The sequence below is a fragment of the Branchiostoma floridae genome, chromosome 12, assembly GCF_000003815.2.
Source record: "Branchiostoma floridae strain S238N-H82 chromosome 12, Bfl_VNyyK, whole genome shotgun sequence".
NCBI lineage: Eukaryota > Metazoa > Chordata > Leptocardii > Amphioxiformes > Branchiostomatidae > Branchiostoma > Branchiostoma floridae.
Window position 1 is genome coordinate 8,528,358 of NC_049990.1, and position 14,949 is coordinate 8,543,306.

Consider the following 14,949-nt stretch of genomic DNA (forward strand, 5'->3'; position numbering starts at 1 on the left):
CATGTTTCCTTAATTTACAAATATACATATACCTGTCTTATGTTACAATTTGAAGACCATATATCCGTACACAAAATAAAGCGCTTACCAACAAGCTTTCGATCAGTTCTCTGATCCTTATCAATCTATTTGATAAGGATCAGACGACTGATCGAAAGCTTGTTGGTAAGCGCTTTATTTTGTGTACGGATATATGGTCTTAGAATTGTAACATAATGTTGACTACTGTCACAGATGAGCTTACATTTATATACCTATGTTTGATTTTGTAGTGATCTTGATAGATGAAAAGGTAAAGTAGGTTGGCCACACTTGTGATTGAAATGATGTGTAATGGTAATGATATTAGCTAATGACGTTTTCTTTTTGCCATTCCAGGTCTGCGTGTTGGACTTAAGAACGTTGAAGTAATGAGGGACACTCACACACACTGTACAAAGAATGAACAATATCGTGTTTGTAGAACTCTTCAAGTTTGACGCTGCCAGCGATGACTTTGAGTCTTATCGGAACACAACGTGACCAATCGGAAACCAGACTGTTCGAGATGACCACGGAGCGATCGGGTGTCGGCACGGCGAACAGTTTTGAACCTGACAACGAGGAGGAGCCAAGGAGTTCCTGAATGAACATGTCACCACGATCAGCAGCACAGGACGACCCAAGTCTTCTCTTGGACGGACGTTGGGAAGGGAAGGAGCAATTCGTTCACATTGGACGAAACTTGGATACCTTGTATCCCCAAGGATAAAAGCGTGTGCACCGCGACAGACATTGTGATTTCAACTCAACATTTGATTGTACCACATACGAAAGCACCCTCTCTGAAGTGACGGATGTTTAATACAGCCCAGCCTAGCACATGATTTATCCCTAGGTGTATGTTACCAAGTGTATGATTCAGTGTTGTCTCTAGTATTATCCTTATTAACTCCTGCCAAAGCACCACATAAATGAGTATACTTATTATCAAATCGTGAAGTATGGATCATTATTTTCCCCTGTTGTATATTTATTCCGGTGTTGTGCCCCTGTATATTTTTGTCCGACTCTGTTGATGTTCTGGTTAGTAGGTTAAAGAACAAGAGCCAGTGTGTTGGTTTGGTTAGGCTTTGCTGTTGTTTTCAGATGGTCAAAGAAAGTGACACTGTGAGCACCAATCACTGCCCAGGGTTGTGGAGGGGTCAAAGGTTAGGAGGTCAGTAGTGACAAACCAAAACTGTACATAAATCCAGTGATCAGGGTATTGTGTAAAATGGCCAGTAGAGCGGAATAGGGTGGTAGATGATTTAAAAACATGAAAAAAGGGTTAGACGGGTGTTCAGAAAAAGATCGTCACCCCCCTTCCTACCTGATCCTCAAAAAACAAAACTGACAGCTTCTTTTTTTGCTTGGGTAAAATCACAGGTCAGGTCAACTGTCCTATAATCCAAACACATGACAGAGCCGCTCAGAAAGAAACCTCAAGGCATTGGTTCGATTCCCAAGACTGTACAAGGGCAGATGAGCCTCCAGTCAAGCGCAGGTGGTGATGTTTTCTTTGTTTTCAAAGGCCTGTGGGGCCAACCAATATGAAGCACGCATATGTTGCAACTTAAGGAATTTTTGTCCCAAGATGCACTTCTGTGGGGTCAAGTCCCAGGATGCACTGCTGTGAGGTCAAGTCCCAGAATGCATTGGTGTGATGTCATGTCCCAAGATTCATTGCTGGAGGACTGATTTTTTTCCTGCTGCTCACTCGGTCGTGTGTAACTGTCACAAAAAAATTTGTATCCTCAGCAGAAAAGAAACTTTGTAACGTACACAGAATCAAGGTGTAAAACACGTTTGTATCTATCTCTTTGCATCTGTAGCACAGACGTTTTCTACTGACAGAGGATTTTGATAAATTCCGTATGATGAGTACAGTCACTGTTGTGTGTAACTAAGGGGATATACATGTACATGTATCAACCAAGCAGGGGTCCATCTCAATGAAGCAGACACTTACTTTAGCAGCCACCATTGGCCGGCAAAAGCTCATTTTGCAGTTTAGCTTCTTTGTTAGTGGTAATAGTACCATAACATGGTGACTACATTTGTATATTGTGACTAAAAGTTTTCCATGTCTACTGCTTTTAGTAACTACCTTGTCTGTTTTGTTTGTGCCACTGCGTAGCTGCAGATGTCAAACTGCCAGTTTCAAATTTAAGATAGTGGCCCAGAAAGGGTCATATTGATAGTTGGCAGCTTGTTTGTTAAAGTGATATGTTTGCTTGCCTGTGACTTTTACGTTGAAGGAACTCAACGTTAAAACCCTGCCCAACTCCCTCCACTTGGATGTATCCTGTGCTGTATGGTCAATCGCAAGACTTGATCTTTAAACAATTTGTATCTATGATTGTCTGGTAACGTTGGTATGTACAAAATTGTTCCTGTATGATAGTCCCTAGATATGTACTGATTATATTTCAAAAGAATTGTACAAAGAAGATGCACTGTTAGATTTTTTAATGTCCAGAGACGTCACTGTAATATTGGGATTGCTATTTTTGGTAGGTAGCTTGCAAGCGTTGTGTCCATAATGCTGGTTGGTCCAGTGTTAGCAATGTATTATTATGTCATGTGGTAATCTTTGGTCTCTTTGCTGCAAATTCGCTGCTGGTTTTCTTCTACTGCATGCTCACATGCCACACCACCCCCCTCCCCCATGACATTAACACAAAAAGACATTTAAGGTTGACCTGTGTGTCACATTCAGAGTCCACAGAGTATGTTGCACACCCAAGTTGTTGTTTTGACTACTCTACATTTATGTAAATGTGTTCAACTAGCCTCTACCAAGCGCCCCAGGTCGCTGGAAAAATGATAGAAATTGGCCAAATAGACAGAAAACACACCAGAGGAGTTGGTTTGCTACAGAGTACAGTACCAGGGGAGCCTGGTAGATGCTAGTGTTCAACAAGTTATCTTTATTTTTCCTCTATCATTTTCTACATCTCTGTCATCAAATTTGAACCAGAAGACTGTGACTCCTAGATGCCTCTGTACTCTCTGTAGTTAAGAAAGCACATTTGTATAATGTAAGCGTAAGTTTTCCAAAACCAACTTGGGTGGACAACATACCCATCACCTTGCTAGAAATGGACTGTTAGTAGTGTTACCACCTCTCTTTGCAGGCAGCACCTCTGAAAGAATCTTGTTTTGTTCATTGACGATGATAAGATTATGTAGTTCACTCACACTGTCTGTTGTAAGTGTGCTGCTGTACATACGAAGCTGTCATGGTCGGGACATCTGATGGATATGGGGATCATGTCATATGTTGCTTAAACCAGCATTGGAAGCTGAGCTGAAGTTGTTGAAGCTAATTTTTATTAAACATTTTGTGAGTTCTCTCATGAAAACTGTTACCAAAGTAATCTGTTTCATGTGTATACTATTACAAAATTTACTACATTTCTTTCAAAACTTCCATATTTTGAAAATGTGGCAAGATCTCTCAACATTATTCTGATTAACATAAAGCAGGTTGATTCACATAAATAAATATCATGCTTATTATTGCCACCTAAAAATGTTGACTTTTCATCGTATGCGCCAGTGATTGATAAAAGAATGGTTTGAAAATGCACTTTTCAATTCTGAAACATTTTGTATTAAAAGAAAGCTTGCATTACACTTCAGCTCAGCTTGCAGTGTGGACTCCTAACCCTGGTTGTTGTTTTGATTCAAGGTGCTTTTTTGCTTCTGAGTTGCTGGCCTGTGCAGTGTCTAATTCAGCGTACTTTCTGACTGAAGAATCCTACCTCTGAACCTGTAGCTTTCGTGATTTAAAACCCAGTCTGGAATAAAAAAATTGCTATATTTTGATATGACGGAACTGGTGTTTGCAATTTCTCCTTGTGTTTGAAGCACCACACAAGCATTTAGTTCAGTTAAATCTAGCACACAGATAAAGTAAGGGTACCATACACACGTATATCTAGTTTCATATAAATATAGTACACTTAGCGTTTAGGTATACATGTACTAGTATAGGTACATTTAGTATATACCCTAGTAAAGTAGCATACCCAGACTATAGGGACATTTGGTATTTAATTTATATGTACACCAACTCCAGCATCTAGTTTTAGGTAAACCTAGCATACACAGACTAGCATTTAGACACGTCATGAGTCTACTATCTATCATAAGGTAAATTTAGCTTATTCATTTAGCTTTAGGTAAATATAGCCTTCACAGACTAGCATGTAATACTCCAGTTTTCCAGTAAGTTACATTCTAACTTTTCCTGTACAAGATAGGTACAGAACAGCTTTCTGTAGTACATACGCATGCATGTAGTATCAGGGATATGTTGTCTCAACCATTATTATTGGCACCACTGTGTCATGTAGTAAAGAATACATGACAAATCAGAAAACTAATCCCAGTGAGATTTCATGTATATATCGACATAGAAACAACATATTCAGGTGAAACAGACACTAACATCCGAAAACCATGGGATGACAGTTGTCGCATGCAGTTGTGAGGACCGTGTTGACTGAGAACAGCTACGGCTGTTACACGATCGATTGGTACACTATCTCTACACTATCATTATCTTGAAAATGAGTGCCGCCTGCAACATGCTGACAACTCGTCCATTGTGTTGGACGCATCTTGCAGCATTAGCCAGTGGAGGCACAGTGTTTGCTGTAGTCTTCTACTGTTCGGGGCTACTGTTCTCATTGGTGTTGCCAGGTGTACTGCTCTTTGGGCAGAAACAAGCAGGCTGAAATTCAGCTTCAGTAAGTACTGTTAGTGAGCAATTTTTTTGTATTTATGGTTCGTTCCATGAATTTACAATGAAAATGAGTTTGATACCGTTGGAAAGGGAATTATACATGCTTTCTATGGATATATATATACATTGATATTGATGCTGAAACAACCAAAAAATGATCTGCCAAAGTTGATATTCCAAACTTTTTGTGACAAATTTGTTTAGGCAAAAGCAAGTCAATTTGATGGTAAACATCAGCGATGGACAACATAGGAAAATATGTCGTAAACTATTGCTTCTATCGCAACATGTTCTAAATTTATATATCAAGAAACAAGAATCAATGCAGATTTCTTTTTGTCACAGAAACGCTCATTCCATTTGGTAATTTTATAGGAATAAAAGACTTGTTGGTTGCAATAGTATGTTTTATTGATTCAATTCCTGTTACAAGGTTAATAGTCTCTAAATATGAAAATCCAGGCATCTTGTTTTCTTTCTCCGACACCTTTTTTCCCACTCTCACAGAAGATTTGGAGTCTGCAGAGGATGCCAGCCATACACTTTCTGTGGCGTTATCAACAATCATCTATTTCTCATTTATCTGTGTCACAGATCCCAAACATCCTCTCCAAGCACATCATCCAGGTCTTCTCCTGTACAGAACCCAGCTGTCCTCAGCACCGACACCTCCCCACCGTTCTGTGTATCATCCATCATCCTGGTCTTCACTTCATCCTGGGGGTCACAGGCAGGCTTTGCTATTGGCTGATTGCATCTTTGAAGGGCGGGGTCATCACCATGGCAACCCAATACCCCTTGCAAACCCCTGCTATGTTGTCCTATTTGACAGTCTTCCATTCCAGTATATTGTGTGCTCGAAGTTTCAAGTTTGGAGCTATCATTTGCCCTGTAGGTGGAGTTATTACCATAGTTCTCTACATGTTCAGTCTCATCATCATCGTCCGTGTCAACTTCTGCATCAGCTGGCTGGCTGGTGAACTTGCTCCACCGTGAATTTGACACTGAACTTGAGGGCAATGACCCCTGCCCTTGTCCAATCAAGCGTGGCTTTCGTTTGTCCACTTTTTTCTTGTTGTTCCAACTCTCTTCCTCTCCAAGCTGTTTAACTTCCTTGCTTTCCTCAACTTTTGTTTTCAGAGTTTCTGGTAGTGCTACTCTGGAGGGTGTGATGCTAGTTGTCTGTAAGTGTTGCCATGTTGGGTGTCCTGTGGTTTGTGGTTGGGTGTTTTCCTCTGTGAAGTCCTGATGTTGTCTTTTGTATGTCACCTTTGTAGTATCTAACTGCTGTATGTACCATGATGATGACTGTATCTCTTGCCATGCTGGCTGTGCAGTACCCTGAGATTTTGTGTTGCTCTCTAGGAAGCCTTGATTTTCATCTTTGTACCATGAGTCATGTGAAGCGTTATTGGAATAACCTCTTTGTTCCTGAAACATTGGAGAACTCTCTTCTTCAGTTGTAGGTTGTCTCCAGGCTGTCTGGACAAGTGATGGCCTAGCAGATACATCAGGAACCACACCCTGAAAACAAGAAGAAAACCATCTCCTTTTCATTCTCTATTTGAATTGTAACAATTCTTACTATAACATTTATTTTCAATGCTTGTAAACAGTAATTCTATACAATTAGTATACTAAAAGAAATTAATAAATCATTTTTAAATTATTATTTCAAGATGCTATATTGCAGGCATTCAGTTTTATTCATTTATTTCATTTATTAAAAACAAAGTTGGTATCTATCACAAAATGGCTATATACATATACATATACATTTTTTAAATTTACTTTTCAGACTTCACAGTACTCTTCTACACTGAAACCCATCATAAAGGTAACTGTACTAAGTGTAAGGAGGTAGCTTACATCGTATCAGTTATAAAATGGGTAGGAAATACTAGGATACCTCACAGCGCTGTCTTTTGCCTTGTCTGTCATTCGATCTTTCTCCTTGTCTTTTCCCTTTCCCTTTTTTCTGTTGGAATGTGTTCTTGTCGGTTGTGAACTGTGTGTCTTCAGGGTCAGAAGGATCCTTGTCATCTGTCCTGTCTGAGGCGGCCACAAACTTCTCCCATTTACTGGACTTCTGCCCATGATCTGGGTAGCTACACTAGAGGGAGAAAAAGAAACACAAATTTAGATGCTGGAACAAAGTTTTGGGCAGAGTTGGACAAATTATCTCAAATTTATTGGACATTTTGTAACATGAAGTTATTTTCATTTGCCTGAACCTACTTTTCACCTGCTCGAAATATATTGATATTTAGTGAACTCATTCCCATGAATTTGGAATTGCTGTTAAGAATCTTTTTTGTTGTTGTTCAGTTCAAATGTAATGTTATGTGTTTTAGCTATGCACAATTTAGTCATAGAAAGGTCGCACTTGCAGATCAAAACACCATGACAAGATATATCCCACCTGAGGATCTGTAGCATCTTCAGCATCTGGCTGCCACTCAGGATCCTGTTCTGAAACATCAGTGTCCTCACATGTAGGCGGTGCGCTGTCCATGGTGGCTCTCAGCATGTTGAGTTTCTGTACATGTCTCCTACAGTCTGCTCCAGATCCTCGCCCATATTCCTGGTGAAGATATGATGAAAGGATACCCCAAACTATATCAATTAATAAACTGCCAAACCAGATATATCCGGCACACATGTACATGTCCTGTGTGCCGCACCCGGATATATCCGTGATAGCGTATTCCCCTGAAGTAGCAACTTTGCGCGCGCGTAGTGCACAAACCCCGGAAGTTAGGGACTTCGGCCTTGTTCGGGGGGTTCTTTTTGGAGGTCAGCAGCCAACCCTGGTACTGCTAGCATTTTATAGTGCTGAAACTCTGGCAGTTTAAGGGTTACGGAAAACCTTCCACATAGTAAAGTTAGAACATAAGCATGATAAGGACAGATTATGAAACAAAAGAAAAAAATCCTGGCAAGGAAGATTTTTTGTGATATCTTTTAGAAAAACAAACTTCCTTCGATATATTTTCCAACTGTTGTGTGTCATCTCACAAGGAGATTTATAGAGAGGTCACTGGCACTACATTACAGCACACTGCCAAGAATGCTGGCACTCGTGGATCACGGACGCCACCTAGCAGGATAGGATCAAAGTGCAGCGTTCGGGGGAAATATAACTTGTTCTTTTGAGTTAGAGTTACGTTAGTCCGTAGCGATATGTAGCGTTATCTTACCTTTCTGACAGACTGCTTTGCACCACACAGCTTGCAGTTCCACTTGTTACTCTTTTTGACCTGTTAAAGGGTTCAAATGAGACAATTTTAGCAAAACGGGCCAACTCTTCAAACTAAAACATGGATTTTTATCGATGACCCCTGCATAGATCTATCGTTCATACGAACCTGGTGGACTTGGAATGTCTCACAAGAAAAGCACCGTAGAACGTGAAACTCTTGCACCATCTTGCAAAGCAGTTGTGTAACGTTACCGAAACTCCCATGTAGTCGTGAAAAAACCTTGAAAGTTGAAAAGTGGGTAGCGACCAAGCTAGCACTCAAAAAAAGCGCGGGCGACTGTAACCTTTAAACTTTTGCACCGCAAGGAAACGATGGAAACTTGTAAAAGATCCCTAAATTGATTATATGTTGACCTATTAGATATAATGACTATTTAGCAAATTTTATAAAATGAATGTATAATTCAATGTAAGATACTCAAGATTGGATTGGAGAAAACGAGGACAAAAACATCGTTTATATGTTATATTGCTGGGTTTCGCTGCGTTGGAAAAGTTGAAGTGTTTCTGACTGAATCCGCTAGTCGTCGCTTTTTATCCACCTGACGGAGCAACTTTTCCTGCACTTTTCATCACCGGGGAACCAGCCGCACAAACAGCTCATCGCACAAATTCATCACTATTACTGATGTGGCGTCCTTCTTGGGAGAAATGAACTAGCTTTCAAAGGGCTATATAAAAACGCAATGCTTGTCATGACAAAAGAACTATGATATGATTTACCAAACTCACGTTTCCAAACCACTTGCACTTGTACTGTTCTAATTGCTAGGCTTTAGATTGAGCAAAATATCAAACTGATACGGGTTAATGTTTGAAGACAGATTGGCAATTTTGCAAAGAGAAACCCCACATTGTAGAGTCTACCCTTCACAGACTTATATGGGTCAGGGGTAACATCGTCGCTTCCGGTATAAATAAAACAGAGTCAGACAGAAAAGCATACTAGTTCGAACTCCACCACCTGGTGCGGCATGGCGGCAGACTTGAAAGGAAAGGTGCTTACAGGTAAGACGCATTGCACGACAGGTACGGTCTTAGGTCTAAGAGAGGAGGAAATGCTGTGCAGAAGTTCAAGTAATAGCTCATGATCACATAAACAGAAAGCGGCAACCTTTGGACCCGTGCAATGGCCCACAAACGTTCATGTTGGTTTCCCGTACGGTGTGCTTCAAATGGTTTAAGACTTAACTACCATTTTGATCATCTACATCGGTGGTCACCATTTCAACTACATGTAGTTATTCAACCCTGGAATTGAATAGTCTTTAATGTTTTGTAGATTAGCCTGATTTAATCGCGCTTCTCAGGCCCGTCGTAATTGCCGCGGGGAGGAGTCTACAAGCTCCGGATAGCGGAGTTTGCGTTACACAGACTATTTGTAGATCAAATTATTTCATTTCTGCTCTGAAGTGACAAGTGGCCATGAGGGGGCGTGGTAAATTGTTGGTGACCTTCGCGCGAAATTTTCACGGTTTGGGAAGCCATTCGAGCGTGAAACCAGTCATGAAAAACAAACACACACATACAACGGGTGTCTGCCTTTTCGTTTGCATTTTACAACTTTTCTGCCATTCTTGAGTTTGCTAGCGACAATTCATTTATCAATGATTTCATCAATAGCTACACTTTTTTTTTTCACAACGTGCATTTTTCATTACCTTCGGTGAAAAGTATTTATCGTCTTGGTCTCTCACACGCTGTATCGCACTGGCCTGGGCCTAAGGTTGACCCCGGTGGTGACAAAATGGTGTAACTGGAGGCATGCAGGCAGGTTGGCCTGGATCCAAAGTTGTTGCCAGAGAAAGGCAGAAATGTATGCACAGAATTAGCGTGAAATTAACCATAATGAATAAATCAAGAAATCCAAAAACACGGAATATTTTGTGGAGGAATGGGATCATTTATTTCATCCCGTCTATTTCGTTGTTCACGTTAATAAATGTGTAAACATAGGCATTCCTTCACTTATCATCCATTCACTTTTCTAGTCCTAGGTCCCGTAGCCCCGTCCGACCTGGGGCGTACCCTGACCCATGAACACCTGATGTGTGACACCTTACCGATCCGAGCAGACATCCCCTGTCCTCCCTTCCTCCCTCACATGAACGACCTGCCCTTCACCATGGACAACCTGGGCTTCATCAGACAATACCCGTGAGTTTTTGGCGACGCCTCAGGGGTTGAGCCGTTAGTACTGCGATTTAGTTGACAAATATTCCTTACATCTCACACAATCCCTAGGGAATTCGTTTTTAGACTAGTGGGTAGCTCGAGGCAAACCATGAACACCATTACCATGGTAATGATTTATTTGCCCATAGTGCCCTGTATCTCCCAGCAAGCAATAGGTGCGGAATATATCCGTGAAAATATCTATGCAGGCACATTTACGTCATCTCCAAGCAGACGCTAAGAAGAAGTTTATTCCATTCAACAACTAGAATGAAACATCATTCTAATGGAACATATCACCATGTTTTAATTTATTGACGATCAAGTTGAACAGCCATGGGATACAGGTGTTTGTTTTTTTCTTACAGAAACAAGTTTTTAGAAAAAAATTAAGCTACAGTCTATTTTTTTAAACAGGTGGAGCTACCGGGCAAACGCAACTTTCTATGGGGAGGAACAACACATCATAGAAGAGCTGAAGTTCTTCAAGCAACATGGAGGTGGCTCCATTGTGGAATGTACCACTCTGGGTCTGAGGAGGGATGTGAAGATGCTCAAGAAGATGTCAGAGGAATCAGGAGTTAACATCATTGCTGGGGCTGGTATTCTAGAATAGTCCATCAAAACTACATAGCACTCAGAGCATGAACATTGTGCTGGTCCAAGACATAGCATAATTATACACAATATCTTCATCCTGGCGTTTTAGTTTGTATTTTGGTTGGAACTGCAATTCTTAAAGAATTCCATTCGTCCAGATGTATCAACTTGTTGTTGTACATAACAAATACAAATTTGCCTAAGTCTCAGGCACTAATCCTGAAACCTATGCAAGTAAAGGAGCCCAGCACACTTTAAATATTGAGCAGAATAGGGGTGACTGTGTGAGCAGTAGTGAAGCCACATTGCACTACCTACTTGAAAAGTATTATGCTTCTCCTGAGTTGAGAATGACTACTTCACCTTCACCTTCACAGGCTACTATGTGGACTCCTCCCTGCCACCAGAGGTCCACAGTGCCAGTCAGGAGGACCTGGTGTCTACCATGGTCTGTGACGTCACCCAGGGGGCTGATGGGACTGACGTCAGGTGTGGGGTGATTGGAGAAATTGGAACATGCTGGCCAATAACAGGTGTGCGTACCTGTGTGATCACTTCTAGAGTAATAGTTTAATGCTCTGCCTAGAAAGAAAGGACACTTCTCCATCAGATCAGTATTATGCTAAGCTGTAATTGCTGTCCAAAATACACATGTGCAGGGCTTCTAAATCTGGTGAAAATCAATTCATAACTCTCGAGTTACAGCAGACACTGGTAAAACAGTTTTAATGGCCAAACACAAAAAAATCTGTCAACCTTTATCAACCAGATGCCATGATGACTCTTTCATAACCACCATGTTTTTGACAATTCTGCATGCTTCTGTTAAAAGGGTTCCAAAGCATCAATGATCTCCATAATGTAATTTGCCCTCAAGACTGTTTACAGTAGGTCAGGGTAAGCTGAGCTGTAAATGTTGACTTTCTTTCTCCTGTTGCTACATATCATATAAAGACACCACAGGCTAACTGCTGAAGCTCAGAGTGAGCTTAAATCTCCTGCGTTTCCCCTGTAGCTACAAAAAAGGAGACCCTCCAGACTGCAGCTGTAGCTCAGAGTGAGCTGGGCTGTAAATGGTCTCCTGTGTCTCCCCTGTAGCTACAGAGAAGAAGACCCTCCAAGTCCAGATGCAGCTATAGCATAGAGTGAGCTGGGCTGTAAATGGTCTCCTATCCCCTGTAGCTACAGAAAAGAAGACCCTCCAGGCTGCAGCCATAGCTCAGTCTGAGCTGGGTTGTGCAGTCATCATCCACCCTGGTCGAGATAAGCAGGCACCAGCTGAGGTCATCCGCATCCTGGCAGAGGCGGGAGGAGACATCAGCAAGACAGCAATGTCTCATCTGGACAGTAAGTTTCTTTAATGTCTCCATATTAATTGTCTAGGGCTTGCTTCTTTAGCAATGTTCAGTTGGATGACAAGATGGTCTTGTAGTTAGGGTTGTTGACTTGGAATCTAAGGTTCTGGGTTTGAATCCCTGGTATACCCATGCCCCATCGATCCCTTTGGAGAAGGAACAAAACCAATTTTGTCATTCAATTCAGGTGAAAACAAGTGCCTAGCTGTGGCTAAGGACATCCTCTGAGATGGGGCATAAAGCTAGAGGTTCTGTTTTTGAGGACAGCCACATTAAGGAACCCACCACATTTATCGACAAAGAGTAGGGGTCCTTCCCGACTTGTGAATCAAACCTATCAGTCTGCATGGTCTTACACAGCTTACAAAGCTGTTGTTGTATTATGTCTTAAGGCCGTCTAACGGTTATGCAAAACAAACAAAATATGTTGAAGAAGGTACTAGGGAAGGAACTGTTTGTTTTCCAGGAACTTTCAGTAAGAATGAGGACCTCTCAGAGTTTGCCACCCTGGGCTGTTACCTGGAGTTTGACTTGTTTGGGATCGAGACATCACTTTATCAGTTGGCTGTAGACTTTGACATGCCCAGCGATGCCCAGCGGATCCAGATGATCAACCATGTGATACAGGAGGGATGTGAGGATCGCGTGGTGATCGCACATGACTTGGCCAACAAACACAGACTTGTAAGCTGGGCATGTTTTTTTTATCATTAAACATTTATAAGATTCACTGCAAATTGACGTTTTTGGTCACTTTTTTTTTTACTGGATTGTGATGACATATGTTTGTTTGTCTTTGACTTGAAAAGTTTAAGGTTGTACCCCTTAAGGAAGAAATCACGAGGAATCTTGTTTCATAATAATGTAGAAAAAGAAGCTTACAGGCTGCACCATGTTCATTGGGGTTGTCAAGCATTGGGAATTCCCCAGTACAATGACCCTGTAAATACTGTGCATATCATCTGCCTTCTCTGTCACCACCAGTGGAAGAATAGCTATTCAGTGAGCTTACTCAATCAATGTCATTTTCACTTTTCCCACTCATTTCCTCCTTAGATGCATTACGGAGGCCATGGCTACTCCCACATCCTCCTCAACGTTGCACCCAAGATGCTGACAAGGGGCATCTCTCAAGAACAGGTGGACAAGATCCTCATCAACAACCCCAGGAACCTTCTTACTTTTAAGTGAAGAACTGAAGAAATCTAATGTTCCTTATACATGTACTTTATATAGCATGCAAAAAAAAGACTGGTAAAGAAACTTCAATAATGTGGCTACGATGTGTAAAACTAGTAGAACTGCGCTGTAACAGAAACGATGAATAAACATCCTTCGGATGTACATTTATGTTTATAAGTACAGGCAACCTGTATGTACAAGAGGTGAAAGGCAAACCTCTACATAAGGGCCACCTGGCTAATGTGACCATTTATGGATGGTCTCTTACATCTTTTTTCCATTGACACAAGCATTAAGATCTTATAGTGACCACCTGTCCATGTAGACCACATTTCTTCAGTCCCTTGAGTGGTCTTCTTGGGCAGGTTTGACCGTTAAGTTTCTTATTATAATGAATCAGAATAAAGACATTATAAGTGATCTGGTCAGAAGTAAGTAAGTTTTGACAAGAAATGTTCCTCAGTTTCTGGCTGTTCAACATTTGCCATGTCAGCAGGAAGGCTGGCAAAGTGTTTCCTCATATTGTCCAGTGCTTTTTGGTTGATGCCGTGTGTTTGTTGTTCCCTGTCCAGTTCATCCTGTAGTGTCAGCACCCGTCGCTGCAACTCTCGAACTTCCTTCTCATACTTAAGTCTCATAGACTCCTCGCTCTTCAACTTAGCATCTTCAAGTTGTTGTTCTTGCATCTGAAGACGTTGTTCCAGTTCACACCTCAGTAGTCTCTCTTTCTCAAAAGCAATTGTTGTTTCGTGTAGTTGCCTTTGCAGGTCGTCTTTGGCAACTTGCAACTCTTGCACATCTTCACTCAGTCCTGAGATTTTCCTGTGGCTTTTTGTCACCTCATTGCTTTGCTGATCAGAGTGTATTTTAAGCCTCTGTATTTCTTTCCTTGCTTCCTTCAATTGTTTGTACCTATTTTCCAACTGGTCCTCTTGTTCTTTGCACTTGCCTTCCAGTGTCTTGATCTGTTTGTTTGCCAAGTCTAAGATAGTGGTCAGCTTTCTGTTCTGATCCTTGGCAGCCCGGAAGACTTCTCGTAAGGTTTCTAGCTCCTGTTGTGTCCAGATACAGGACTCGTCCGGCCCCCCTCCCCACGATAATCGAGACACTCTTCCCGTAATTTGTCTTCCAGCAGACCACCATTCGATTCAGTTGATGTAGTTTCCCTTCCCCTTATTTCTGCACCAAAATCCTCCAGTACTTTCTCGTAGACACGCCGTAACGTTGTAGGGGGAGGAGACCCCAGTTTGGTGCTGGAGTCCGTCTCGGAGGAGGGCGGTCCACCTCCCGTAGAAAGCAGCTGGTCGGCTGTGTATCCAAAAGTGGGAGGGAAGAGATGTTCCACCCAGTGTCCCTCCGCCATTTTCTCAACAAATCTGACACTTGAAGATCCAAGTAACCTTTCTCTAATTACTACAGTGTCTGTTGAAGGTTAGCAGATACTTGATGCCGGTTAAACACAACAGTTAGCGTAGAAATAGCGTTTTCTTGGACTAGAAGTATAAAAACTCGAAAAAATTTGAAGTTGGGCGCCATCTTTGATATCCCGTCGGCCTCTAGTCGGACGATTCCACTTGTTGTCCAGGGTGTGATTATTTTAA

The 14,949-nt window shown here is 41.6% G+C and overlaps 4 protein-coding genes across 10 annotated transcripts in view; 2 read left to right on the forward strand and 2 right to left on the reverse strand.

Annotated features, from left to right (window-relative positions):
- Nucleotides 1-3,854, forward strand: part of LOC118426882 (F-box-like/WD repeat-containing protein TBL1XR1) — a 44,197-nt gene extending 40,343 nt beyond the window's left edge. For all 6 annotated transcript variants that reach the window (XM_035836455.1, XM_035836461.1, XM_035836460.1 and 3 more), the window contains one exon: nucleotides 379-3,854. In XM_035836455.1, the coding sequence (XP_035692348.1) occupies nucleotides 379-411 (33 nt within the window). In that variant the 3' untranslated portion in view covers nucleotides 412-3,854. The remainder of the gene's footprint in view (nucleotides 1-378) is intronic.
- A 1,466-nt stretch (nucleotides 3,855-5,320) lies between these two features.
- Nucleotides 5,321-8,210, reverse strand: LOC118426826. Its single transcript, XM_035836369.1, has 5 exons — nucleotides 8,143-8,210; nucleotides 7,975-8,034; nucleotides 7,197-7,358; nucleotides 6,684-6,887; nucleotides 5,321-6,298 (listed from the first exon to the last, which is right to left on the reverse strand). Exons 1-5 carry the CDS (start codon nucleotides 8,200-8,202, stop codon nucleotides 5,363-5,365), a joined length of 1,422 nt encoding a protein of 473 aa, XP_035692262.1. The 5' UTR covers nucleotides 8,203-8,210; the 3' UTR covers nucleotides 5,321-5,362.
- A 710-nt stretch (nucleotides 8,211-8,920) lies between these two features.
- LOC118428333 (phosphotriesterase-related protein-like) lies at nucleotides 8,921-13,642 on the forward strand. 2 transcript variants are annotated; one of them, XM_035838388.1, is made up of 7 exons: nucleotides 8,921-9,044; nucleotides 10,028-10,193; nucleotides 10,629-10,813; nucleotides 11,189-11,344; nucleotides 11,994-12,158; nucleotides 12,633-12,850; nucleotides 13,223-13,642. In XM_035838388.1, exons 1-7 carry the CDS (start codon nucleotides 9,011-9,013, stop codon nucleotides 13,355-13,357), a joined length of 1,059 nt encoding a protein of 352 aa, XP_035694281.1. In that variant the 5' UTR covers nucleotides 8,921-9,010; the 3' UTR covers nucleotides 13,358-13,642. The 2 variants fall into 2 exon arrangements, with proteins under 2 accessions (XP_035694281.1, XP_035694280.1); XM_035838387.1 differs by lacking the exon at nucleotides 8,921-9,044 and having other exon boundaries at nucleotides 9,667-10,193.
- A 59-nt stretch (nucleotides 13,643-13,701) lies between these two features.
- On the reverse strand, nucleotides 13,702-14,711 carry LOC118426933 (coiled-coil domain-containing protein 160-like). The gene is made up of 2 exons (XM_035836565.1): nucleotides 14,550-14,711; nucleotides 13,702-14,484 (listed from the first exon to the last, which is right to left on the reverse strand). The coding sequence occupies exons 1-2, from the start codon at nucleotides 14,709-14,711 to the stop codon at nucleotides 13,774-13,776; spliced, it is 873 nt and encodes a 290-aa protein (XP_035692458.1). The 3' UTR covers nucleotides 13,702-13,773.
- Between the last annotated feature and the right edge of the window lie 238 nt (nucleotides 14,712-14,949).

Bases quoted from the DNA above. Each gene is read 5' to 3' on its own strand.
- LOC118426826 (XM_035836369.1), bottom strand. From the start codon at position 8,202: ATGGTGCAAGAGTTTCACGTTCTACGGTGCTTTTCTTGTGAGACATTC. The intron at 7,359-7,974 runs GTAAGATAACGC...TATCTTCACCAG, and splicing joins CAAAGCAGTCTGTCAGAAAG to GAATATGGGCGAGGATCTGG. The intron at 6,888-7,196 runs GTGGGATATATC...TTCTCCCTCTAG, and splicing joins AAGATGCTACAGATCCTCAG to TGTAGCTACCCAGATCATGG.
- LOC118428333 (XM_035838387.1), top strand. From the start codon at position 9,979: ATGTGTAAACATAGGCATTCCTTCACTTATCATCCATTCACTTTTCTA. The intron at 12,159-12,632 runs GTAAGTTTCTTT...TTTGTTTTCCAG, and splicing joins AGCAATGTCTCATCTGGACA to GAACTTTCAGTAAGAATGAG. The intron at 12,851-13,222 runs GTAAGCTGGGCA...TTTCCTCCTTAG, and splicing joins TGGCCAACAAACACAGACTT to ATGCATTACGGAGGCCATGG.
- LOC118426933 (XM_035836565.1), bottom strand. From the start codon at position 14,711: ATGGCGGAGGGACACTGGGTGGAACATCTCTTCCCTCCCACTTTTGGA. The intron at 14,485-14,549 runs GTACTGGAGGAT...ATCGAATGGTGG, and splicing joins TACGGCGTGTCTACGAGAAA to TCTGCTGGAAGACAAATTAC.